This window comes from Heterodontus francisci, chromosome 44 (genome assembly GCF_036365525.1).
Source record: "Heterodontus francisci isolate sHetFra1 chromosome 44, sHetFra1.hap1, whole genome shotgun sequence".
In the NCBI taxonomy this organism is placed as follows: domain Eukaryota; kingdom Metazoa; phylum Chordata; class Chondrichthyes; order Heterodontiformes; family Heterodontidae; genus Heterodontus; species Heterodontus francisci.
Window position 1 is genome coordinate 8,951,058 of NC_090414.1, and position 25,188 is coordinate 8,976,245.

At 45.3% G+C, this 25,188-nt stretch overlaps 1 protein-coding gene across 1 annotated transcript; it reads left to right on the forward strand.

Annotated features, from left to right (window-relative positions):
* The first annotated feature begins 6,111 nt into the window (after positions 1-6,111).
* LOC137355861 (uncharacterized) lies at positions 6,112-19,233 on the forward strand. Its single transcript, XM_068021453.1, has 6 exons — positions 6,112-6,349; positions 8,238-8,309; positions 9,567-9,851; positions 12,249-12,327; positions 13,734-13,934; positions 18,136-19,233. Exons 1-6 carry the CDS (start codon positions 6,323-6,325, stop codon positions 18,180-18,182), a joined length of 711 nt encoding a protein of 236 aa, XP_067877554.1. The 5' UTR covers positions 6,112-6,322; the 3' UTR covers positions 18,183-19,233.
* Positions 19,234-25,188: the final 5,955 nt, after the last annotated feature.

Consider the following 25,188-nt stretch of genomic DNA (forward strand, 5'->3'; position numbering starts at 1 on the left):
AAGGAATCAATCATTCCCTTGTACCCAATAATTTTCCCACCACTATGATTAGGCTGGGTGACCTGTAATTACTCAGTCTATTACTTTCTCCCTTGTTAAACAACAGTACAACATACGCAGTCCTCCAGTCCTCTGGCAGCACGACTGTAACCAGAGAGGATTGGAAAATGATGGTCAGAGCCTCTGCTATTTCCTCCCTTGTACCTCTTAACAATCTGAGTCTGGTGAATTATCAGCTTTCAAAGATGCTAAACCCCTTAATATTTCCTCTCTCACTGTTTATCCCATTCAATATTTCAAACCCTTCCTCATTGACTACAATGTCTGTGTCGTACCCTCTTTGAAGACATTCGTGATGTGTTCATTAAGAACCACGGGGAGGAAAAAGGAGGAGAGACGATATAAAGTAAAGGATAGAATTCTAAAGGAGGTGCAGGAACAGAGAGATCTGGGGGGTATTTGTACACACATCACTGAAGGTGACAGGGCAGGTTGAGAATGTGGTTAAAAGGAATAAGGTGTCCTCGACTTTAGAAATACAGACAGAGTATAAAAGCAAGGAGGCTATGTCAGACCTGTGTAAAACACTGGTTTGGCCTCAACTGGAGTATTGTCCAATTCTGCGCACTGCACTTGAGGAAGGATGTGGAGGCATTAGAGAGGGTGCAGAAAAGATTCACAAGCCTGGTTCCAGGGATGAGGGACTTCAGTTACGTGGATAGATTGGAGAAGCTGGGGTTGTTCGCTGTGTCTCTCTCTGTCTTCCTCTCTCTATCTCTCCCTCCTGCTGTCTCTGACACTAGGAGAGAGACAGAGGGAGAGAGGGTTAGATATGCAGGCAGAGAGAGAGTGCTGTAGAGAGGGACAAGGTTGGAGAGAGAGAGATTGTTGGGGTGGATTGAAAGGGAGAATGTAAGATATATTAATTTGATGTAATCCTTCACTCCTGTGTGCACAAACAGAGAAAGATAGGTGTGTAGAGTGAAATATTAGTAGAGAGGGAGAAATGTGGATGAAGTTGGGGCCCAGGCGGCCGGTTCTGATGATCCAGAAGGAAAACACTCTATTGTAAACATCCAGCAAGCTATTCCACTGTGGGAGCCATCACACCCTCATGATATTGATTTGGAAATTTTGAAATCTCTGTCCCTGGTTATTGACCCCTCTGCTGAGGGAAATGTGTCCTTCCTATCCACTCTATCTCAGCCCATCATCATTTTATACAATATAGACAGCAAAGTATATTATATGAGTGGAAACTGTAAACATTACACTCAGTACACACGGTATCTTACTGTTGTAATAAGCTAATATAGATTCTATTCATCCCACTGGGACAAAATTTCACTGGATCAACATTCTCACCAAATACTAGAACATTCCACAATGCAAGGATCAATAATTCAACACAAGTTTCCTTTTTTAATTCTCCCTGGTCTCTCCATCTCTCTCACACTTCCTCCCTCTCTTCGTCACTTTCTCTCTCTCCTTCCCTCCCTCTCTGTTTCTTTCTCTCTCTCTCTGTCTCTCCCTCTTTCTCTGTCTCTCCCTCTCTCTTTCTCTGCCTCTGTCTATGACTCTTTGTCTCTCTCACACCATCGCTCCCTCTCTCTCTCTGCCTCACCATCTCTCTGTCTCTCTCTCTCCTTTTACTCTGTCTCTCCCTCTCTCTGCGTCTCTCCCTCTCTCTGCGTCTCTCCCTCTCTCTCTGCGTCTCTCCCCCTCTCTCTGCATCTCTCCCCCTCTCTCTGCGTCTCTCCCCCTCTCTCTGCGTCTCTCCCTCTCTCTCTGCGTCTCCCCCTCTCTCTCTGCGTCTCTCTCCCTCTCTCTGCGTCTCTCTCCCTTTCTCTGCGTCTCTCCACCTCTCTCTGCATCTCTTCCCCTCTCTCTCTGCGTCTCTCCCTCTCTCTCTGCGTCTCTCCCTCTCTCTGCGGCCTCTCCCTCTCTGCCTCTTCCCCACCTGACTTTCTCATTGTCTTTCCCCATCACTCTCTCTCTCTGCTTCTCCCTCTTTCCCTCTCTCTTTCCCTTTGTCGCTGTCTGTCCCTATCCATCTCTCACTGTCTGTCTCTCTCTGTCTCCCTCTCTATCTACACTGCCTCTCTATCTGCCACTGCCTCTCCCCCTCTCTGTCTCTTTCTCTGCCTCTGTCCATCACTCTATTTGTGCCTCCCTTGCACCATCTCTCTCTCTGTCTCTGCCTCTCTTGTGCTCTCCGTCTCTCTCACCGGCTCTCTCTCCATACCCCTTCCTGTCTCTCTCTCTTTTTCTCTCTCTCTGTCTCTCCTCTCACTCTCTGTCCATGACTCTCTTTGTGTCACTCCCACACTATTTCTTTCTCTCTGCCTCTCTCTCTCTGCCTCTCTCTCTCTCTCTCTCTCTGCCTCTGTCGCTCTGCCTCTCCCTGTCTCTACCTCTCTTTCTGCCTCTCCCTGTCTCTACCTCTCTCTCTCTCCCTCTCCCTGTCTCTACCTCTCTTTCTGCCTCTCCCTGTCTCTACCTCTCTCTCTCCCTCTCCCTGTCTCTACCTCTCTATCTGCCTCTCCCTGTCTCTGCCTCTCCCTGTCTCTACCTCTCTCTCTCCCTCCATCTATCTCTCTCCCTCTGTACCCTCTCAATCCCAATCTCTCGCTGTGTCATTCCCTCAAGGATGCTGCACACAGCTTTGCAGGAACACTGACGACACTCTCCATCCCAATCTCTTCCTCTTTCTCTCTGGTACTCTCTCCCCATTGCTATCCTTCCCTCTTTCTGTTATTCTCTCGCTATATCTATCCCTGTCTTTCTCACTGTTACTCTCTCCATTTGGATGGAGGAGGAGAAAGAGAGGCATATATAGAGGCAGCTTTACTCTGTATCTAACCCCACACTGTACCTGCCCTGGGAGTGTTTTATAAAACAGAGAAGACAGAGATTTACTCAATAACTAACTAATAGCTTGTCAGCATTTGATGGGACAGTGCAGATGGAGCTTTACTCTGTATCCCTGGAATTTAGAAGGTTAAGGGGTGATCTGATCAAAGTTAAAAGTGGTGGATGGGGTCCCAATCAAGTGGGCTGCTTTGTCCTGGATGGTGTAGAGATTCTGGAGTGTTGTAGGTGCTGCACTCATCCAGGCAAGTGGAGAGATACCATCACACACCTGACTTGTCTCTTGTAGGTGGTGGAAAGGCTTTGGGGAGTCAGGGGGTGAGTCACTTGTAGCCACAGTATTGATGTGATTTCTTCAGGTCAGTTCCTGGTCAATGTTTCCCCAGGAAGTTGATGCTGGGTGATTCAGTGATGGAATAATGCTTTGAATGCCAAGGGGAGGTGGTTGGATTCTCACTTGTTGCAGATGCTCATTGCCTGTCTGTGTGTGTTTTTCTGTGTGTGTGTTTTTCTGTGCTCTGGGACCAATTTCCTCATGGGGAGGTCATAATGGTGCCTCATAATTGACTAGTTAGCAAAATGAATGTTCATGGAATGAACGGGACAGGGACAGAGTGGATACGACATTGGATAAGGGACAGAACACAGAGAGTAGTGGTGAATGGTTGGTTCAGACTGGAGGACGGTATCTATGCCTGACATAATCTTATAGACTTCTAGTCAATCTCCCCTCTATCTGCATTGTTCGAAAGAGATCAAACCCAGCTTTTCCAACCTAACTTTGTAGCTAAAATCCCTCATCCCTGGAACCATTCTGGTAAATCTCCTCTGCACCCTCTCAAGGACCCTCACCTCCTTCCTAAAGTGTGGTGACCAGAACTGGACACAATTCTCCAATTGGGGCCTAACTAGAGCTTTATAAATGTTCAGCATAACCTCCCTGCTTTTGTACTGACTGTATACAGTGTACATTGTGGTACAGGGGTATTCCCCAGGGGTTTGGATTAGGACCACTGATCTTTTTGATATATATTAATGACTTGGACTTGGGTTTACAGGGCATAACTTCAACATTACACCATCTGCAATGTAATAAACAGGGAAGGGAATAGTAATAGACTTCAGGAGGATAGAGGCAGTCTGGTGAAATGGTCAGACACATGGCAGGTTAACTTCAATGCTGAGAAATGTAAAATGATGCATTTTGGAAGGAAGGCTGAGGAGATGCAATATAAACTAAATGGTACAATGTTAAAATGGGTGCAGGGACAGAGAGATCTGGGATTTCATTTGTGTCACTTTTTATATCTGAAAGATTCAATTTGGGGCTTGCAATCTGTGAGTTGAATTTAGCTTCATCCTGAAAAGTGTTCGCAAACGTGTTTGGAAATGTGTCAAAAGCTGTTTCCATTCAGACATTCCTGCATTGTGGAAGTGTGAGCTATCTTTGCAGAGACAGGAAATAGGGGTGTTTGAATGGACCTGCAGGTTTTAGTTGATGCAATAAGGTGAGAATTTGAATTGTGTCCCTTCCAGATACACAGAATTGAAGGTATTTACAGAACACCACATGAAGTAGTTTACCAATGTCTGACAAACTTCAAAGACTTCAGACACATGGAAGAAGAGGAGAAGGGAACAATATACAAAACCTGAGACAGTCAGACAACAGCAGGAGGAATATGAATCTCTTTATGTGTTTTAATTTGAAGGCCTGATCTGATGATTGAAAAAGCAGGAGTTCAAATCCCACACTGGGCTGTTGTGAATTTGAATTCTGTTTCTTCTAAAAAAAAAACATATCTCTGGAATTAAAAACCTCGAGGATGGCATGATTCACTCCTGTCTACTGGCGTAAAGCCCGTGTGTGTCTCAGTTTTGCTGTATTTATTAACGATTTAAGATGATGGGGTAGAATGTCACATACCCAAGTTTACCAATGACACAAAAATAGGCAGCATTGTAAGCAGTGTAACTGGAAGCATCAAATTACAAAGAGATATTAATATCTTAAATAAATGGGCAAAACTGTGGTAGTTAGATTTCAATGTCAGTAAAAAAGACTAGAACACAGTACTTTGCAAATGGTGAAAAACTAGAAACACTGGAGGTCCAAAGAGACTTGGGGGTGGGGGGGTGTCTGTGTCCATTTGAGTGCAGTGTAGATTTACCAGAATGATAACTGGACTCTAAGGGTTAAATTACGAGGTGATATTACACAAACTGGGGATTTTTTCACTGGAATTTAGGAGGATCAAGGTGATTTGATCAAAGTTGTTGAGATATTAAGGGGAACTGATGGTGTAGTTTGGGAGAAACTATTTCAGCAGCTTGGGAACACAGGAACAGGAGTAGGCCATTCAGCCCATCGAGCCTGCTCCCCCATTCAATACTATCATGGCTGATCATTCACTTCAATGCCTTTTTCCCAGACAATCCTCATATCCCTTTATGTCTTTGGTGTTTAGAAATCTGTCAATCTCTGCTTTAAACATACTCAATGACTGAGCTTCCACAGCCCTCTGGGATAGAGAATTCCAAAGATTCACAACCCTCTGAGTCATGAAATTTCTCCTCATCTCTGTCCCAAGTGGCTTCCCCCTTATTTTTAAATTGTGTCCCCTGGTTCCAGACTCCTCAACCAGGAGAAACATCTTACCTGCATCTACCCTGTCTATCTGTAACGTTACCCCAGGGTCTCCACACAGCCTGTCTCCCCGTCCCCCTGCTTCTAAAGTGTCTCAGGGTCTCCTGGCACTTTCTATCTCTCTGCTTCTGTCTCTATCCCTCACTATCTCTCTGTTACTCTACCTCTGTCCCTCTCTCTCTGTCTATCACTCTCTCCCCCCATGTTGGTTATCATTAGGGGTCGAGTTAAATCACAGACAAAATAAACACTTCACCTGTCTGCCCCGGAATAAATAGCAAAATTTGTGACTATTTTATGTCTGTAAATGATGGGATGTTGCAAATTGATTTAAACTCGTACGTTTGGACAAACAACTTAAAAACAATTATTCACAAGTCTAGTCCAACTTAACTACAGATTCGACCCGATAAGGTAATAAATACCAACACTCTTGAATTTGTTGCAGTACCTTAAGCTTTACTCTGTATGGCTTTCAGAAATTAAACATTACACATGCACTACAAGATTAAAGATTATACATAGGTTAGGTTACATAGAATTCCAGTAAAATAGCACTAAAATCCCAGAGAATATTCCTTCTTTTCTGAACGGAGGGATGTGACTAGTGGTGTTCCGCAGGGATCAGTGCTGGGACCTTTGCTGTCTGTAGTATATATAAATGATTTGGAGGAAAATGTAGCTGGTCTGATTAGTAAGTTTGTGGACGACACAAAGGTTGGTGGAGTTGCGAATAATGATGAGGATTGTCAGAGGATACAGCAGGATATAGATCGGTTGGAGACTTGGGCGGAGAAATGGCAGATGGAGTTTAATTTGGACAAATGTGAGGTAATGCATTTTGGAAGGTCTAATACAGGTGGGAAGTATACAGTAAATGGCAGAGCCCTTAGGAGTATTGACAGGCAGAGAGATCTGGGCGTACAGGTCCACAGGTCACTGAAAGTGGCAACGCAGGTGGATAAGGTAGTCAAGAAGGCATACGGCATGCTTGTCTTCATCGGTCGGGGCATAGAGTATAAAAATAGGCAAGTCATGTTGCAGCTGTACAGAACTTTAGTTAGGCCACACTTAGAATATTGCGTGCAATTCTGGTCGCCACACTACCAGAAGGACGTGGAGGCTTTGGAGAGGGTACAGAAGAGGTTTACCAGGATGTTGTCTGGTCTGGAGGGCATTAGCTATGAGGAGAGGTTGGATAAACTCGGATTGTTTTCACTGGAACGACGGAGGTGGAGGGGCGACATGATAGAGGTTTACAAAGTTATAAGCGGCATGGCGAGAGTGGATAGTCAGAAGCTTTTTCCCAGGGTGGAAGAGTCAGTTACTAGGGGACAGAGGTTTAAGGTGAGAGGGGCAAATTTTAGAGGGGATGTGCGAGGCAAGTTCTTTACACAGAGGGTGGTGAGTGCCTGGAACTTGTTGCCGGGGGAGGTGGTGGAAGCAGGTACCATAGAGACGTTTAAGAGGCATCTTGACAAATACATGAATAGGATGGGAATAGAGGGATACGGTCCCCGGAAGTGCAGACGGTTTTAGTTTAGGCAGGCATCAAGATCGGGCCGAATGGCCTGTTCCTGTGCTGTACTGTTCTTTGTTCTGTACTTCATTTCTTTGCTACCAATGTTTATATTTAAATGCAATAAGTTTTGGTCCTGCACATTGTGCAGGTGACCTCACAATGGTCTGGCCATGACAGCATAAACCAGTAACCATGTTAACACAGTTTCAACCTAAGGATAGCTGTGATGTGGCTTCATATCATCGAGAGTCAACGTGTGGAAACATCGTAGACTTCAGTGCTGCTTTATTTAAGCGTCCATCACTTTTCTTTATCGCAATAGTTGTTGGTGTGATTTGTACTGGTACAAATCAGGTACAACTGGTCCAGTTTTGGTATTGAGAGGAAGCTGGGTGTTCTTGTTCACAAATCAGCAAGTTAACATGTAGGTACAGAAAGCAAATAGTGTGATAGCCTTTTAATCACCAACCCTTTGTAATAGAGTGAAGAAATCTAATGACAACCGTGGATAAAGTCTTAGTGAGACCACACCTGCAATACTGTTTCTAGTTTTGGTCATCTTATTGTCAGGGAGGACACACTTAGCTTGGAGGGAGTGCAACAATGGTTCACTCCGCTGATTGCTGGGATGAGGGGATTCTCTTATGAGAAGAGACAGAGTAAACTAGGCCGAGATTCCCAAGAATTTTTACATTTCTTCATGGGATGTCAGTATTGATGACAAGGCCAGCACTTGTTACCCATCCTTAATTGTCCTTGAGAAGGTGATGGTGAGCTTCCTTCTTGAACTCTGATGTTATTAGGAAGGAAGTTCCAGGATTTTGACCCAGTGACCCTGATGGAAATGTGATCTAGCTTCAAATCAGGATGGTGGAAAGGAGTTACACAATCTACAAAGGCCCAGTGTCTGCTGCGATAGCTACTGTTCACTGAAATAACAATAAAAGTCCTTGAATTAGTCTCAGCATCTCTGGGATAGGCTGAGGAAAGTTGGCCAGGAAACCAACCATGCTGCAGTCCAGAGACTCCTGCTTGAACTGCTGACTTCACTGTCCAAGATCACCTGGGCCTTCTGGTTGATATTGGAAACTAGTTCCTTGCACTAAAGAGAGGAAAAGCAATATTTCGTTATTTCTAGTGAATATATTCCCTCGTCGCACACCTCTGATTTATTTTCAGTCTTCTTTTCCTTTTCAGAACACAATATTGAATGATAAAATGATGTGCTTTAACATCAAGCGTTCCAGACGACAATCAAAGTCATTTGAGGTATTCTATTGAGCTGTTGTAATGTTTTCTGATAAAGCAGCTTAAAGTGCAGAGTCCATCAAAAACAGCATTTTGTGATCAAATCTGGGAAACTGCTGCCCAAATCGCAACAAGGTAATACACCTCCCTGCATGCACACCAGATTCCCTCTTGACTGCAGGCTTTGTTTTTTCTATAGTTGACCTTTAGTTGCTATTCAGCATCTTCTCTACAGAAGGGTGGTGTTTCCTGGAGGTTTATCAGTAAGCTGGTTTTAGTAGAAAGTGTCTCTCACCTGTTCCCTGGAAATGTCAGCAATTCAGTCTTTTAGCAGTTCAGTTAACCATTATTATATCTGTTCTGCGTCTTTAGGATCCTATTTCTGTTTTAAAATACCCTCCCTATTTATGGATTCTCCTCTTTTGGTCTTTACACACTCCCCTCTTCAGTGCCTTTATTGCCTCTTCATGACCAATATTCTGCACTCACTTGGTAAGAGCTGCATTCGAATGAGCTGATTGATGTGACTCCTAATTTCCTTCCTTCTAGCTCTCTCTGTTTCTAGTTCTTGCTGTCTCTTTCTGTCTCTCGCACTCGTGCCTGCATTTGCACTGGCTGGCTTTCTCATTCAGGCAAGCTCACCAATACTTTTTTACACTCATGCTCTTTCTTGACTTGTTCAAGCCTCGCAGCACCACAGGATGTGTTTTAACTTCATCCTGTGTAGGTGGATGCTGCAAAGTTACAATGAGTAACTGGGTGAGGCAGGCAAGTAAATATCTGCAGAGATATAGGAGTGTTCAAATACTGAGTGTTCAACTGAAAAGCAAAGGGATTATTTAATAACTTAGAGTTAAAACACTAACAGAAGTGTTCAAATGTAATGGCCGTGATGAATTTGTGCATGTCATGTGCTGACAATCTAACTGGGTAATTTACAAACGTGCTAAATGATGAACTGTCAATGTTGACTTATTAACCAGTGGATGTGAGATGGTGACATCATTCTTCAGAGTAGATTTTGTCTGAGCGAGGGAGGAAAACCAATGGAAAGATTTCACAGTTTAACTATCATGGAATCATGCATTACTTCCCCTCCTCAAGACCCAGCTGTTGTATCCACAATGCCTCCATTTTTATTTTGGTGGGGGTGTGGTAAGTGTCTGGGAGTTTCACGGCACAATAGATGTAACTGGGAAGAGGGAACGTTCTGAGATATAATCATTGACGCACTTTCTCAAAAACAAATTTCTGCAGTCACCTGAATTATCGTTTCAGTCACCCAATCGCCCTGTGGACACCGTCTCCTCGCGAGTATCATCCTCGCTTAGTAGTGTGTCGTCAACATCATCACCATCCAGTCCCAAGGTTCCCAAGCGTTCCATCCTGGCAGCCGTCTGTAATTGGATCCAGAAGGGTTCTGGTCGATCAACTTCAGGCAATTGTGTTCCCGAGTGTTCTCCCTCAGTGACTGCCTGCTTTTCTAAAGGGGCATTTCCTGGGTGCAGGCACTATAACATCGGGAACATCCAAGAGGATGACCATCTGTACAACAGCACTTTGGTAAGTACATCGATTGTTTCTGTTAGTCATGTTCATGCTGCTTAATGACTGTTGCTTCTCTCAATATATTCATAGACATTACAAAAAAAAGTTCCTCTTGTATTTAAGAAATAAATGACCTCAGACCATTTGTTACCATCTAGTCATATTGAAGATGGTGGTGTGGCTGCTATTAGTGCTAATTCACAATGTCTAATTTACACATTGTTGATATCTTTTCTGTCTCTTGAGTATTTTGGCCATCATTTCAACTTTCCTTTGGAATGCTGTCGCACTGTTTGAGTTTTGCTGACATTCCTCATTAAATGTACAGGCTACACCAAGGTGTGACACACTCATACCCTTATTCAGGGAATGAGCTGAAATCTATTCATTTCTGATTTCTCCCCATCCTTGTACCTGATTGTAACAATGTACCAAGCAGGTACAGATTGAAGGCTGGGTTCTTCAATGAGTGTGGAGTTAACCACAGGCACCTCTGTCACCTCCTGTTAGTTAATTGAGTAATAATAGCAGAGTCCTTGAACAGTTTTTCTTCCTTGGCCTTGGCTCACGTGAAGTTTCAAAGGTGGGAAGAGAGCAAATGAAAAATAGGAGTGGAGAAAGGTACAGTCCAAAATCGAATTGTCACCATGTTACTGATTCAAAAATGACGACTCAAACCGAAACATTATTGGTCACATGGGTAACAAGTTGGCCATATAACTTAATGACCCACTCATATATTTTATGTTGGGAAAGATTATTTCAAGCCTCTTTGATTGTGGTTTCTAAATAGCTCAGTGTGATTTCTGGAAACTTTCTTCTGATATTTAAGCATTATAATTTAACACAACCTCTGGATGAGTTCTGGCAAAGAAAATATTTGTGAGCTAAATGTTTAGCTTTACCAGGGCAAGCGATCATTCAGACAGCAGACTTCTGTACGTCAGAGTTTAATAATTACCAAGTGAGTATTGGCTGAGAGTGGTGTCAATGAGTTGGAGTGGGCCATGTCTGGGCAGGTCTTAGAGCCAACATTTCATAGCAAACAGAATCTATTTAAACACAACATTTACCAGCTACCACAAACTGAACTCATGACCAAAACTATAGCAAAGTCTCCTGATAGAAGTAGGATTATTTCTGCAACAACATGTAATGAGTGGAGGATAGGTATAAAATTATAGAATGATACAGCATAGAAAGAGGCCATTTGGCCTACTGTGTCTGTGCAGCCTCTTTGAATGTGCTGTCCGGTGCGTCCCCCTCCCTTGCCCTTTCCCCATTGCTCTGTAAATTTTCCTCCTTCAAGTAATTCACCAATTCCTTTTTGAAGGTTGTTATTGAATCTGAATTCTCCGCCCATTCAGACAGTGCATTCCAAATCATAACTTGCTGCATTTAATAAAAACCTCTTGCTTTTACCACTGATTCTTCCACCATGACATTATTATTTTTTAATTATATATTTACTGGCCCTTCTGACACTGGAATCAGAGTAAATAAGGAGGAGTTATCAAATTCTTCATGATTTTGAACACCTCCATCAAATCTCCCCCTGACCTTCGATGCTGTAACAACCACCAGCCCATAACTGAAGTCCTTCATTTTTGGTGTCATTCTAGTAAATCCAGTGGTGCGATGAATAAAGATGGAAGCTAATTCTGTTTCAAAGATAACGTCACTATGTTGTGCTGTTTATTACACCTCTGTCTTCTGCCAGATGCCCCAAGTTCACATAGTTTCAAGGCCTCCTTTGTTAATCCCTTCTGTCGATTTGGAAACATGGCATCAGTCCATTGCAAGATATGAAATGGGAATTTTTAATGCAGCAGAGTGGGTGGATAAAGGCAATGAATGGTCAGAATTTTCATCTTATTACTGAGCGAATCAGCCTTTACAGCCTGTATCAAATCTTCACATCACCTTCTCTGCTGTAAGGAGAACAACCATAGCTTTGAGTTAGAATTTCAGGTGCGAAAGGAGGAATGAGAGAGAGAGAGAGAGAGACAGAGAGACAGAGAGAGAGCGTGCTTTCCAGAGGGAAAAGTTTGAGAAGGAATTACAAGCACAAAAAGACAGTGAAATCAGACAGATTGAATTGGTGAGGGAAAAATTGTCTTTACGTAGTGGAGAAGCCGCTGGTAATTCAAATGATCCTAGTCCAGAGACGAGCTCTGATTTCTTACACTATTCCCGGTTAGTATCCAAATTTGAAGATGATGATGTTGAAGCCTTTTCTCATATACTTTGAGAATAGGTTGCTGAGACAGAACACTTGGGAACCTTACCTTTTGGAAAGGTCTTGCACTTTTTGCTCTCTCTCTCTCTCTATATAAAATATATTCATGAAAAGTAATTAAATTTCTATTTCTTCATGTTATTGATCAAGCTAGGACACCTGTTATTTTGCAGAGATCCTCACCCAAGCAGACCCTGGAACCAGAACCTTCTGAGATTTCTCAGTTCACACAGACCAATTCACAAGATCGAGGTGAGGGGTGAAAATTGTCTCAATTTGATAAATCGATCCCAAAAGATACATAAACCTCTGCCAGCAGATTTATATTTTCTTCTCATTTCGCAAAAGGCTGGGAAAATCCAGATTCCTATAATTGAACTTACCCAACTGCACTCAGCAGGATCCAACTTGGGAGTCATTTAGCTTCACATAACTCAGTAAACAGCTATTTGTCTGCACCTAATGAAAGCATAAAGCCTCCTCCAGTTTAGTGACTCATGTCAGCTAATCCCTCGCAAAGCTATATTGTGTCATGGGGACAAATCTGGAGTTGATTGTGGATTTAACTAAAAATAATTCAGAATTTATCAGCATTATTCTGGTTTCTTCACTGTAATTCAAATTGAATATTCAACAATACATGAAACATGTTATTTTACTGAAATCAAGAAGCATCTTTATTCAGTTGGCCGCAGAGCACCTTGACGATGAAGCAGAAAAATCCAATGGGGTCCTCAGCACCGAATGTGCTAATCAGTAACACCCTCCCCACCACCTTTTCTGGTGAAAAGTGGAGACCAGAAAAAAGTTGAAGACAGTATCAGCCTTCATGGCTGTGATTCTCTCATGATTAAAAATCCTGTCAACTCTCACTGTCCAGATAGCACCAAGCAGAAGGCCTCATTCGGGTGAGGGATTCCCAGTGCCTGTGGAATGCTATTGCAGTCAGAGTTTGAAAACATTCTCTGGATACAAGCGTCACTGGTAAAGCTGTCATTTATTGTTCATCCCTCATTGCCCTGAGAAGATGGTGGGACAGGCCCTATCATTGATCCGCTGCTGGGTTTTTTGATGATGGTGTTTCCCCATTTTTATTAGGTAGGGAATTCCAAGATTCAGACCCAACAATGAAGGAAGAATGAGGTTTGTCAATGTTTTTCAGTATTAACTCAATAGCTGTTTAACTGTTGGACCAGAGTAAAAACCCAATTGGTTCATTAATGTTCTTTAAGAAAGGAAACCGGATATCCTTACCTGGCCTGGCCCGTGCATGGTCGACCCTTAACTGCCCTCTGAAGAGGCTTAGCAAGCCACTCAATTCTATCAAACTGTGACAAAAAAGGCAGCCGGTATTGATCTTCTTGGGGGGCAACTAAGGACAGGGAATAAATTCTGGTTGTGTCAGTAATACTCATATCCTGAGAGTGGATTAAAAAATGTTTTTCTTTTCAGTTATTTGGCCTATGCAATAATGGTGTAAACCTACAAACTTTTCTCTTGTGGGTTTGTGATACATTCTGAATCCTTGTCACAAATTCTAATCCAATTACTCTCAGCCATTCATAATTCTCCATCTAGATTATAGTTTTATGCTTAATCCAATCAACACTATAAAAATGAATGTGTAAATACCAATGTACATTTCTCCTGCTATTCAGAGTTGGTGATATCAGAGCAGGCCATTGTGTTCCATGCTTGGTACCCTACGAACCCTGCCCTTCTCCTAAGAATTCCTGACACAGACAAAATGGCTTGGCTGCAAACGCAATCGTGCTCAACACTACCCAGAGCACCAAAGAGGGACCTTGACGCGCACACGAAGCAGGATTACACTGTGAGGAGACGAACTTTTTATGCAGGTATGACTCAGTAGTGGAATAGCCCTTGAGAACTTCAGCAGACCTTTCCTGCCTTCTCTTATTTTTCCAGTTCCTCAATCCCTTCTGCAGGCACAGAATCAGACTTATCTTCAACAAAGGACAAGAACAAAGAACAAAGAAAATTACAGCACAGGAACAGGCCCTTCGGCCCTCCAAGCCTGCGCCGATCCAGATCCTCTATCTAAACCTGTCGCCTATTTTCTAAGGGTCTGTATCTCTTTGCTTCCTGCCCATTCATGTATCTGTCTAGGTACATCTTAAAAGACGCTATCGTGCCCGCGTCTACCACCTCCGCTGGCAATGCATTCCAGGCACCCACCACCCTCTGCGTAAAGAACTTTCCATGCATATCCCCCCTAAACTTTTCCCCTCTCACTTTGAACTCGTGACCCCTAGTAATTGAATCCCCCACTCTGGGAAAAAGCTTCTTGCTATCCACCCTGTCTATACCTCTCATGATTTTGTACACCTCAATCAGGTCCCCCCTCAACCTCCGTCTTTCTAATGAAAATAATCCTAATCTGCTCAACCTCTCTTCATAGCTAGCGCCCTCCATACCAGGCAACATCCTGGTGAACCTCCTCTGCACCCTCTCCAAAGCATCCACATCCTTTTGGTAATGTGGCGACCAGAACTGCACGCAGTATTCCAAATGTGGCCGAACCAAAGTCCTATACAACTGTAACATGACCTGCCAACTCTTGCACTCAATACCCCGTCCGATGAAGGAAAGCATGCCGTATGTCTTCTTGACCACTCGATTGACCTGCGTTGCCACCTTCAGGGAACAATGGACCTGAACACCCAAATCTCTCTGTACATCAATTTCCCCCAGGACTTTTCCATTTATTGGATAGCTCACTCTTGAATTGGATCCTCCAAAATGCATCACCTCGCATTTGCCCGGATTGAACTCCATCTGCCATTTCTCTGCCCAACACTCCAGTCTATCTATATTCTGCTGTATTCTCTGACAGTCCCCTTCACTATCTGCTACTCCACCAATCTTAGTGTCGTCTGCAAACTTGCTAATCAGATCACCTATACTTTCCTCCAAATCATTTATGTATATCACAAACAACAGTGGTCCCAGCACGGATCCCTGTGGAACACCACTGGTCACACGTCTCCATTTTGAGAAACTCCCTTCCGCTGCTACTCTCTGTCTCCTGTTGCCCAGCCAGTTCTTTATCCATCTAGCTAGTACACCCTGGACCCCATGCGACTTCACTTTCTCCATCAACCTATCATGGGGAACCTTATCAAATGCCTTACTGAAGTCCATGTATATGACATCTACAGTCCTTCCCTCATCAATCAACTTTGTCACTTCCTCAAAGAATTCTATTAAGTTGGTAAGACATGACCTTCCCTGCACAAAACCATGTTGCCTATCACTGATAAGCCCATTTTCTTCCAAATGGGACTAGATCCTATCCCTCAATATCTTCTCCAGCAGCTTCCCTACCACTGACGTCAGGCTCACCGGTCTATAATTACCTGGATTATCCCTGCTACCCTTCTTAAACAAGGGGACAACATTAGCAATTCTCCAGTCCTCCGGGACCTCACCCGTGTTTAAGGATGCTGCAAAGATATCTGTTAAGGCCCCAGCTATTTCCTCTCTCGCTTCCCTCAGTAACCTGGGATAGATCCCATCCGGACCTGGGGACTTGTCCACCTTAATGCCTTTTAGAATAACCAACACTTCCTCCCTCCTTATGCCGACTTGATCTAGAGTAATCAAACATCTATCCCTAACCTCAACATCCGTCATGTCCCTCTCCTCAGTGAATACCGATGCAAAGTACTCGTTTAGAATCTCACCCATTTTCTCTGACTCCAAGCATAACATTCCTCCTTTGTCCTTTAGTGGGCCAATCCTTTCTCTAGTTACCCTCTTGCTCCTTATATATGAATAAAAGGCTTTGGGATTTTCCTTAACCCTGTTTGCTAAAGATATTTCATGAACCCTTTTAGCCCTCTTAATTCCTCGTTTCAGATTGGTCCTACATTCCCGATATTCTTCCAAAGCTTTGTCTTTCTTCAGCCGCCTAGACCTTATGTATGCTTCCTTTTTCCTCTTAGCTAGTTTCACAATTTCACCTGTCATCCATGGTTCCCTAATCTTGCCATTTCTATCCCTCATTTTCACAGGAACATGTCTCTCCTGCACGCTAATCAACCTATCTTTAAAAGCCTCCCACATATCAAATGTGGATTTATCTTCAAACAGCTGCTCCCAATCTACATTCCCCAGCTCCTGCCGAATTTTGGTACAGTTGGCCTTCCCCCAATTTAGCACTCTTCCTTTAGGACCACTCTCGTCTTTGTCCATGAGTATTCTAAAACTTACAGAATTGTGATCACTATTCCCAAAGTCGTCCCCTACTGAAACTTCAACAACCTGGCCGGGCTCATTCCCTAACACCAGGTCCAGTATGGCCCCTTCCCGAGTTGGACTATTTACATACTGCTCTAGAAAACCCTCCTGGATGCTCCTTACAAATTCTGCTCCATCTAGACCTCTAACACTAAGTGAATCCCAGTCAATGTTGGGAAAATTAAAATCTCCTATCACCACCACCCTGTTGCTCCTACATCTTTCCATAATCTGTTTACACATTTGTCCCTCTATCTCACACTCGCTGTTGGGAGGCCTGTAGTACAGCCCCAACATTGTTACCGCACCCTTCCTATTTCTGAGTTCTGCCCATATTGCCTCACTGCTCGAGTCCTCCATAGTGCCCTCCTTCAGCACAGCTGTGATATCCTCTTTGACCAGTAATGCAACTCTGCCACCCCTTTTACCTCCCTCTCTATCCCGCCTGAAGCATCAATATCCTGGGATATTTAGTTGCCAATCATGCCCTTCCTTCAACCAAGTCTCAGTAATAGCAATAACATCATACTCCCAGGTACTAATCCAAGCCCTAAGTTCATCTGCCTTACCTACTACACTTCCCGCATTAAAACAAATGCACCTCAGACCACCAGTCCCTTTGCGTTCATCATCTGCTCCCTGCCTGCTCTTCCCCTTAGTCACGCTGACTTTATTATCTAGTTCCTTACAGGCTTTAGTTACTACCTCCTTACTGTCCACTGACCTCCTCATTTGGTTTCCATCCCCCTGCCACATTAGTTTAAACCCTCCCCAACAGCGTTAGCAAAAGCACCCCCAAGGACATTGGTTCCAGTCCGGCCCAGGTGTAGACCGTCCAATTTGTTATAGTCCCACCTCCCCCAGAACCGGTCCCAATGTCCCAAAAATCTGAACCCCTCCCTCCTGCACCATCTCTCAAGCCACGCTTTCATCCTGACTATTCTTTCATTTCTTCTCTGACTATCACGTGGCACTGGTAGCAATCCTGAGATTACTACCTCAGAGGTCCTACTTTTTAACTTGGCTCCTAACTCCCTAAATTCTGCTTGTAGGACCTCATCCCGTTTTTTACCTATATCATTGGTGCCTATGTGCACAATGACAACTGGCTGTTCACCCTCCCCCTTCAGAATGTTCTGCAGCCGATCTGAGACATCCCTGACCCGTGCACCTGGGAGGCAACATACCATTCGGGAGTCTCGTTTTCGACCACAGAACCGCCTATCTACAACTGCAAGAAATTAGGAAAAAGTTTGATTGCCATTTATGTTGCACTTATTTTGAATTCATGTTCAGCTTTATATTTTACTGTTATTTTGTATACATTGTTATGACGAAGTGAGAAAGGTGTCTCGGGGCCCTTTACAACCTTCACCTGGACTACTGCAGCAGGATTTCATTTGAAACACACTGTGTTTTGAGCTCCCTCTTGGTGAATCCTTGTTCACCACTTTCCAATTATAGAAATGAGCACAAACAGGCTTTCTTAGGTTTAAAGAAGAGAAGTGAAATTTATTAAAACTTAAATTTGAACTCTAATCCGGTTAACGCCTACGGATAAACACTGCGCCCCACGCCAGCCTGCATACACGATATGCACATGCAAATAGAGACAGAAAAGAGCAGAAGAAAGATCAAGTGAAGAGGTTTGAGGCAATCTCTGAACAGTTTCTTGTTACTGTGCTTCGAGCTCACTGTCGAGTCCTTTTGTAGGTAGTTCTTGCTGGAGGTAATTTTTGCTTTTCACTGGGGCCCAGTATTCTTCTTAAACCTTGTCTCTCTCTCTCTCTCTCTTAGGGTTCCTGTGTCTTCAATGGATTCCAAAGCTGGGGAGAATGAGATGAGAGGAGACAAGATAGAGATGTTCCCAATCCAGGAGCCAGCAGCTTTCTGTCTTCAAATTCTCGGTGACGAGTTCAATACCTGCAATAGCTAGTTCATCACATGACTAAACTGGTCTGATCACGTCTTCTGTGTACTGATCAGCAGTCTTGCTTTTTCCACCAAAACCCGAATGTTCCCTTTTTTTCTGACTGATCTTGTCAGATGATGGAAAACGCTTTGATTGGTCCCTGGAGAGAAAGCTTTGTTTGAATCTGTGGTATTTTCCCGCCTCTCATCCAGCTGGTTTCAGTGGGGGAGGGGCGGACGGACATTGGAAACTGTTGGTGTTGCGTCATCTAGTTGAGTTCTATACAAGGTGTGAACTGTTTCCGATGGGTTCTGTTGTCCGATTGACTTGATTATATATAAAACCGGTGGATTTCATTGTCTCCTTCACCAGCTTGGAGCCAGTGATGATGTAGGTGACTGGCTGAGAGCAGAAGGCAATGTCTCTGTGGGGTGGAGTGGGTTTTGGTTTAGCATTTGAAAAGCTTGTCCTTTCTGTTCTGAGACCAACAGCCTGTCCTCTGCTAACTGTTTTTTTCATCACTGTCCTTTTCACAGCCATTTCCCCCCAAACTGGGGTGTTACCCCTGGAGAATAAAGTCTTGGATTAAAAATGATAATCCTTTAGTTGCCCCTGCGAGGATCTTCTGTCCACCGAGACTGAGACCCCCTCGCACAAATATCTTCCTTCATCCTCTTCTTGTTGTGTGTGAACAACCCTCATGTCCAGATCAAACCGTATCCTCTCCCGTTAAACTAAACTCTGGGGAAAACCCTCCCTCCCGCTTTGAACAAACTTACTATTGCTAAAACACATAGAAACAAGACAGTACATTCCTCTTGTCAAAACATATAGTCTTGGCAAAAACTCTCCTCTCTTCTGCCACACAGAAACTTCACTTTACAGTATACAGAAAAGAGAAAAACCTTTCCACATACAAGTTCTGGTTTTATACAATCTGCAAAAACAACTCATCCCTCCCGACCCAAATCTTTAAATCACAATTTTCTCTCGATGAGAGCAATTCATTGGCGTCGGAGGGGCTTTCTTGTGTTTCTGCAGTTAATAAAAACTAAGTAAAACACGACTCTAGATTGTGCCACTACCAGGAGGTGAGACATCAATCAGATCCATGGTGGGATCTCTCCATTTAAACTGAAATCCCACCATGGAGGGGACGTTATGTCCTTTATTTCTTCCCCCTTCTCCCTGTTGCATTGTTCTAATGTGTAAAAATGTTTTTTGGGACACCTCCACTTGTTTTGGGAGTTTTTTGAGATGTACGGGCAGGGGTGGTATCTCATACCCGAACGTGGTGATGTAACTCTGTAGATTGTCTACAGGGTTGTTAATGTCGAGGTGAAGTGTGATCTCGATTGTGGGAAGAATTCTCACATTTACCATCTGAACCTCTGTGTGGGGTTTAAAGCAGAAGGGCTGCTTGTTCACAGGACACCAGGTGACGTTGTGAACTCTGTAGTGGTCGAGGCTCGTCGTCACACATTATGTTCCACTGCCAGAATATGCTAGCTGAGGTGACACGTGGGCCAGGACCATCACCTCCATGGTGCAATTGACTGGCTCTACACCTTTGTATTTAAACCCACACACAGGCCTATACCTGGCAGCCTTTGAGCTCACTGTCAGTCATGGTGTGCTCCCACCGAACCACATACAGTGGGACCTCACAATAGTGCACGTATACCCCAACTCAGATGACGCCGATACTCTCCACGCGGTCCACCGGCGCAGGTGTTTGGGTCCAGCTCAGCACCGGCATCCACAACACTATCCCCACAATGGTGTGGTTTGACTGACCACAGTCCACAGGAACCGGGTAGGCTTCTGAAGCCAGCCTGAGCTGACACGGGTTCAAACGGTTGCTGTACGGACTGAGGTGCCTGTTACTAACCCAAGAAGGAATGTGACCTTCCCTCAGGTCCTCCAATTACTGCATCCTTCATTTCGCAACCAGGCCCCAGAAAGTACACACGCGTCACTCCTTGCAGTCTGAGCCCAGGCATTCCTATCCTCCTTGATTAACTGGTTAATGGAGTGTGCCTGAGACTCCAACTGTGCTCTGACCTCCCTTAAATGGATAGTCATAGCCTGTTCTTCATACAACTCCCCTGCCTTCGACCGTGTTCCCTTCCCCCAGGACCTTTCCTAACTGGTTCTCAGGGTATTGACCTGAATCTGCAGTTCAGCATCATCTAAACTGTTGATGGCTGACGTTCCTGTGCCGAAAGTGGTCGCAGTATCATTTATCAATCCCCGTTTGTACCTTATAGAGCCAACGCTGCTCTCCTTATCCTGTGTATACAATACATCGAACTGTCCATCCCAGTAACTTAACTGGTCAAATTTCCCACAGCAGGGTTTCATACAAATGCTCCGTTTCCACCAGACACCATTCTGGTAGATACACACAGGTCAGGTTTAAAACAACTGAAATGACCTGATGGTGCACCTTGTGGTCCAGTATCTTTCCTGTGGGGACTAAAACCAAGCCATTCCCTGAGCCCGGTGTGGTGGCAGGAAAACCGATCTCAGCTCCCCTGACCAGTGGGGCTGTGGGCAGAGGCTTTCTTTCCTGGGCAACAAGTTCTGTGGCATTTACTGTGTTGGGAGGTCTCAGTGTTACACAGGAGACCATAACTCCTGTGTCAACTCAACCCCTGCCCCGAAATCCTCCCATTGCCTTATAAATGCAATGGACATTCCTTTGGGGCAGGCCCTCAGTGACCCCCCCCCACACCACACACACACACACGTTCCTCCTTCCACCACTTGTTCCAGCACACCTCTACACCCCTTTCTACCCCGTGAGCGTCCGTTATGTGTCGTTTCCCAGTCCGTGGTCTGGTTCCCTTTTACTGGGTCTAACTTTCTCAACCACCACCAAATTCCCGGGGAATGTTCCCCTCACGTCTGAGATAGACGCTCTTCCCTTCAGTCACCCTAACACTCGTGCCAGTAACCTTTACTTTTACACACGGCATGGAAGCCTCCCCGAAAGTGTAGCCAGCGTGGTTCATGTGCCTGGCCGAATTCGACCCCACCCACCCTGGCCACCTTCCCTTGTGGAAATAGACCCTCTGTCCGTCCATCACCCCTGTATCACCTTTAGTCACAGTGGGTCCGTGTCCTCCACAACCCCCGTATACAATGGATGCTTCAGTGTCTCCCCTTCTCACCCTGCCGGTCTATACGGCCATCAATAATATGAATCCCCATCGGGAGGTCTGCATCCTTCATTCTTCTGATGTCTCCCTGCTTGAAAACAAACTGACAGAATTGTATAATCCTCTGTGAGAGGTTTGATCCTCCACAGGTCCAACTGCTTATCTACAAAACATGGGAAAACTATCTACAAAACTCCACTGCCTTACTTGAGGCACCCACGGCCAGATGGTGTCCAGTCGGGGCCTCTTGTATTTCTGCACTGGCTCCTTGGGAGACAGCCATGGAACTCTTGGCCTTGAGGTCCTCTTGCTCCTCCTTACAGCCCCGGATACTGGGTCCTCGCCGTTGTCCCAGATGAACAGTGACAGGCCCGTATCCAGCAGACTGATGACTGGTCCTGGGCTCCTTTTGACCTTTACCTTCCCTTCCTCAGGAGTAAACAGTTTAGACTGGTTGACGTGAAACCATTTTGTCCTCCTGGGCGGCTTCGCTGCAGAGACGATGGGGCTTGCCTCATCAACGATGTTGGACGTCCCCATGTACAGTGGTTCGAACACCCCTACCCGGGTGTGTAATTCCTCACCATCATCATGTCTCCTATCTTCCATTCCTGACAGCTCTGTAGTTCTAGCAGCAACTGGCTCTGGTGGTGCTGCTTCCCCAGATTGCTGACAGCCTGTCAGTGAATGCTCTGGAGTGTCTCGTACAGAATGATCCTGGGTGACCTCCCTCACCTGTAGCTCTGATAACCCTGGAGCTGTCACATGTGTGGGAACTTTCATTACTCTTCCCGTCATGAGCACACGCGGGCAGTACCCTGTGCTTTTAGAATAACTGGATCGAACTCCCATTCGAATCAATGGAAGGACTTCATCCCAGCGCTGAGGGAACAACCCGATCTCCTTCCTCATCCTTTCTTTTAAAGTTTGGTCCATGCGCTCCACAATCCCTGAAGACTGGGGATTGTGAGACACATGCCACCTTCCGTGTATTCCCAAGAGTCTGAGGTTATTCCTCCTGACCTGGCCTGTGAACTGACTCCCCTGGTAGGATTCTACTACATGTGGCAATCCCCACCAGGAGAACATTTCTCTCACCATCAACCTCACGGTTACTAGTGTGGTGTCTGATCGACAAGGAAAAGCTTCAACCAACTTGGCGAATACATCGACCAGGACCAAGCAGTACTTGTTCCCAGCCTTTGTCCTCGGTAGCAGTCCGATAAAGTCGATCTGCAAAGACCACCAGGGCCCCTCTACCCTTCTCATGTGTCCTCAGGGTGCCTTTCTTTTCTGGGGATCAGGGCTGTTCGCCGCACACACCAAACAGTTCACACAGAATTCCCAAACTTCTTCCCTGAGCTGGGACCAACACCCTACCTCCTCTACCCTCTTCCAGGTGGTTTCTGGCCCTGGCTGTCCTGTTCCCAGATCCGTGTGGGCCAACTGAAGAAATTGTTCCCGGTGCTGTTCGGGAACTACCCATCGATCCCCCTTAAAGAGCAATAACCTCTTTAACAACCACGTCCGCTGCCCTGACCGGAACTTCAACCTTTTCTTGCCTAACCAGCTTTTCTCAGACCGCTCTGATAGCCGAGTCCTCTGCCCGGACCTTGGTTAGGTCGGGAGCTAACACTATCCCCTGGGTCCCTCCTTTGTCCCAAAGTGCTGTGACCGGCCCTGCCTGATAGAGATCCCAGAATTCTCCCTCTCTTCTTCCCTGTTTTACAAGCTCGTTGGCCATAATGTTTCCCTGCCACCTCGGCTCTGACCTGAAGTGGGCTTTCACTTTGTGGATGTAAAAGTCCTCTCCACTGCCTGCAGCCGCAGGGATCATTTTCAACAAAGGGGCCGTTGTAAGGGGTTTCCCGTCCGCTGCTTTAACGTCACGGTGGCTCCAAATCGCCAGATATTCGGTACACGGGTTGCAGGTGAACATCAAGTCTGAACAAATGGTGTAAGGACTGGGGAATTCCTCGGGATGTGTAACCACATACTCCACCGCCGAGAATTCTGTGTATCGGACACTCATGGTGTTGGGGAGTTTCATTATCTTGGCCACCTTGGCCTCAGGGTCACAAATCCCACATCCCGTGAGTCACTTCCCGTTTACGATAGAACTTGATCCAGCAACATAGATGTCCCTGCCGGAAGGTTGGACTGCGGCCTTGACCCCTACATCGTGATCCCAAACCCCTTCAATAGTGCACCTGAGAGCTTCCCCTGCATATGTGAGGTTCATGGTGAGTTTGGGCTCTGTGACCCCCAGCACTTTCAGATTTAGCTGAGACAGTAGTAAAGTCCAGCACTCAATGTGAACACTGGTCACTGTGCTGTCCTTTATCCTACCGTCCAGCAGTATTTGAGTGGGGATATGGTGGGTTAACAATGTGATAAGCAAACACCCAGTGAAAAGCTGAGATTGTTTCATGGCCCAATGGGCGGTATAGAAGATGCCTTTCACAATTGGAGTTATCCTTGCTCCACGTCTGTGAGGACCCTTGAGGAGTACACTCCTGGAGTAACACTGCACCGAAGGTTATACCCACTGGAGGTTACTTCCAAGAAGAAACCCTCACCCCCATTAATCACCACTCGTGCTGGTGCCATTTGGAGGTCCTCCTTGAGGCACACTAACACTACCTGGCATTCCCATCCCACTCCCATCCGACTCCCTTCAGGAAAAGCCAGAGCAGAGGAACTGCTGTGGTGGTGTAGCCCTCAATGAAGTTGTGGCAGTACCCTGTGAGCCCCAGGAAAGACCTTACCCCCGTCACGTCTTTCGGCCCTGACAACTCCTGTATTGCCTCCCTCCTTGCCTCATCTATGCAGCGCTTTCCTGCCCCGCATGGTCAAACCCAGAAATTTAACTTCAGGCTGAGCAATCTGGGCTTTCTTGGGATTCACCTTGAATCCCATCTCCTTCAGTAGCCCTGGCAACTCTGCTGATAATGGGCCATGTTTCCCCTCCCCCCTCTCAGAAGAGCAACAAATGGTCCGTGTATTGGACTAGTTGGTGTGGTCGGCTGAACACTTTGAGTTCATCAGCCATACTCTGGTGGATGATAGATACAGTTGTGGAAGCCCTGGGGAAGACAAGGCCAAGTATACTGTTGGCCTTTAAAAGTGAAAGTGAACTTCTCCCAGTCCTCCCATTTGAAAGAGATTGAACAGAAGCTGTTTGAAATATCCAGCACTGAAAACGTGGTTGCGGTGGCTGGAATGCTCCCTATGAGGTTCAGCTACTGCTCTCACTGCAGGCGTGAATGCTGGAATGTTTTTATTAAGGACTCGATAGTTCACGGTAGCTCTCCACAAATTGTCCGGTTTGGTGACCGGCCAAAGTGATCGAAGGTCAGGGCTTAGCCTTATGAATCACACTGAAGGATGATAAATAATGCAATCGACACAGATTTCAGATTTCGAATAATAAAAGTATGTTTAATATGTACAGCAAATCTCAATATGGTAAAACCCATGCTAACGTTCTTATACGACTAAAAAATAGATTACTTCCCCTTGGACTTCTTAAACTAAACCCCTCTGTGTTCCCTAACCCACAGTCGGTTAACTCCCAACACTACACTAACCCCCTTTCCTAAGGTTTGGTCAGGACATGCAGAGGTAACTCTCCACATGGCTGTGAGTCGAGTATTCTGCAGGCTGTGGATGAAATGCTCACACTGTTGACTTTGGATGCTGGGTCATGTCTTCTACGATCGAAGTCCTTGGGGCCATACCCATTCCTTCGGGCATGCGACTTCCTTTGGTCCT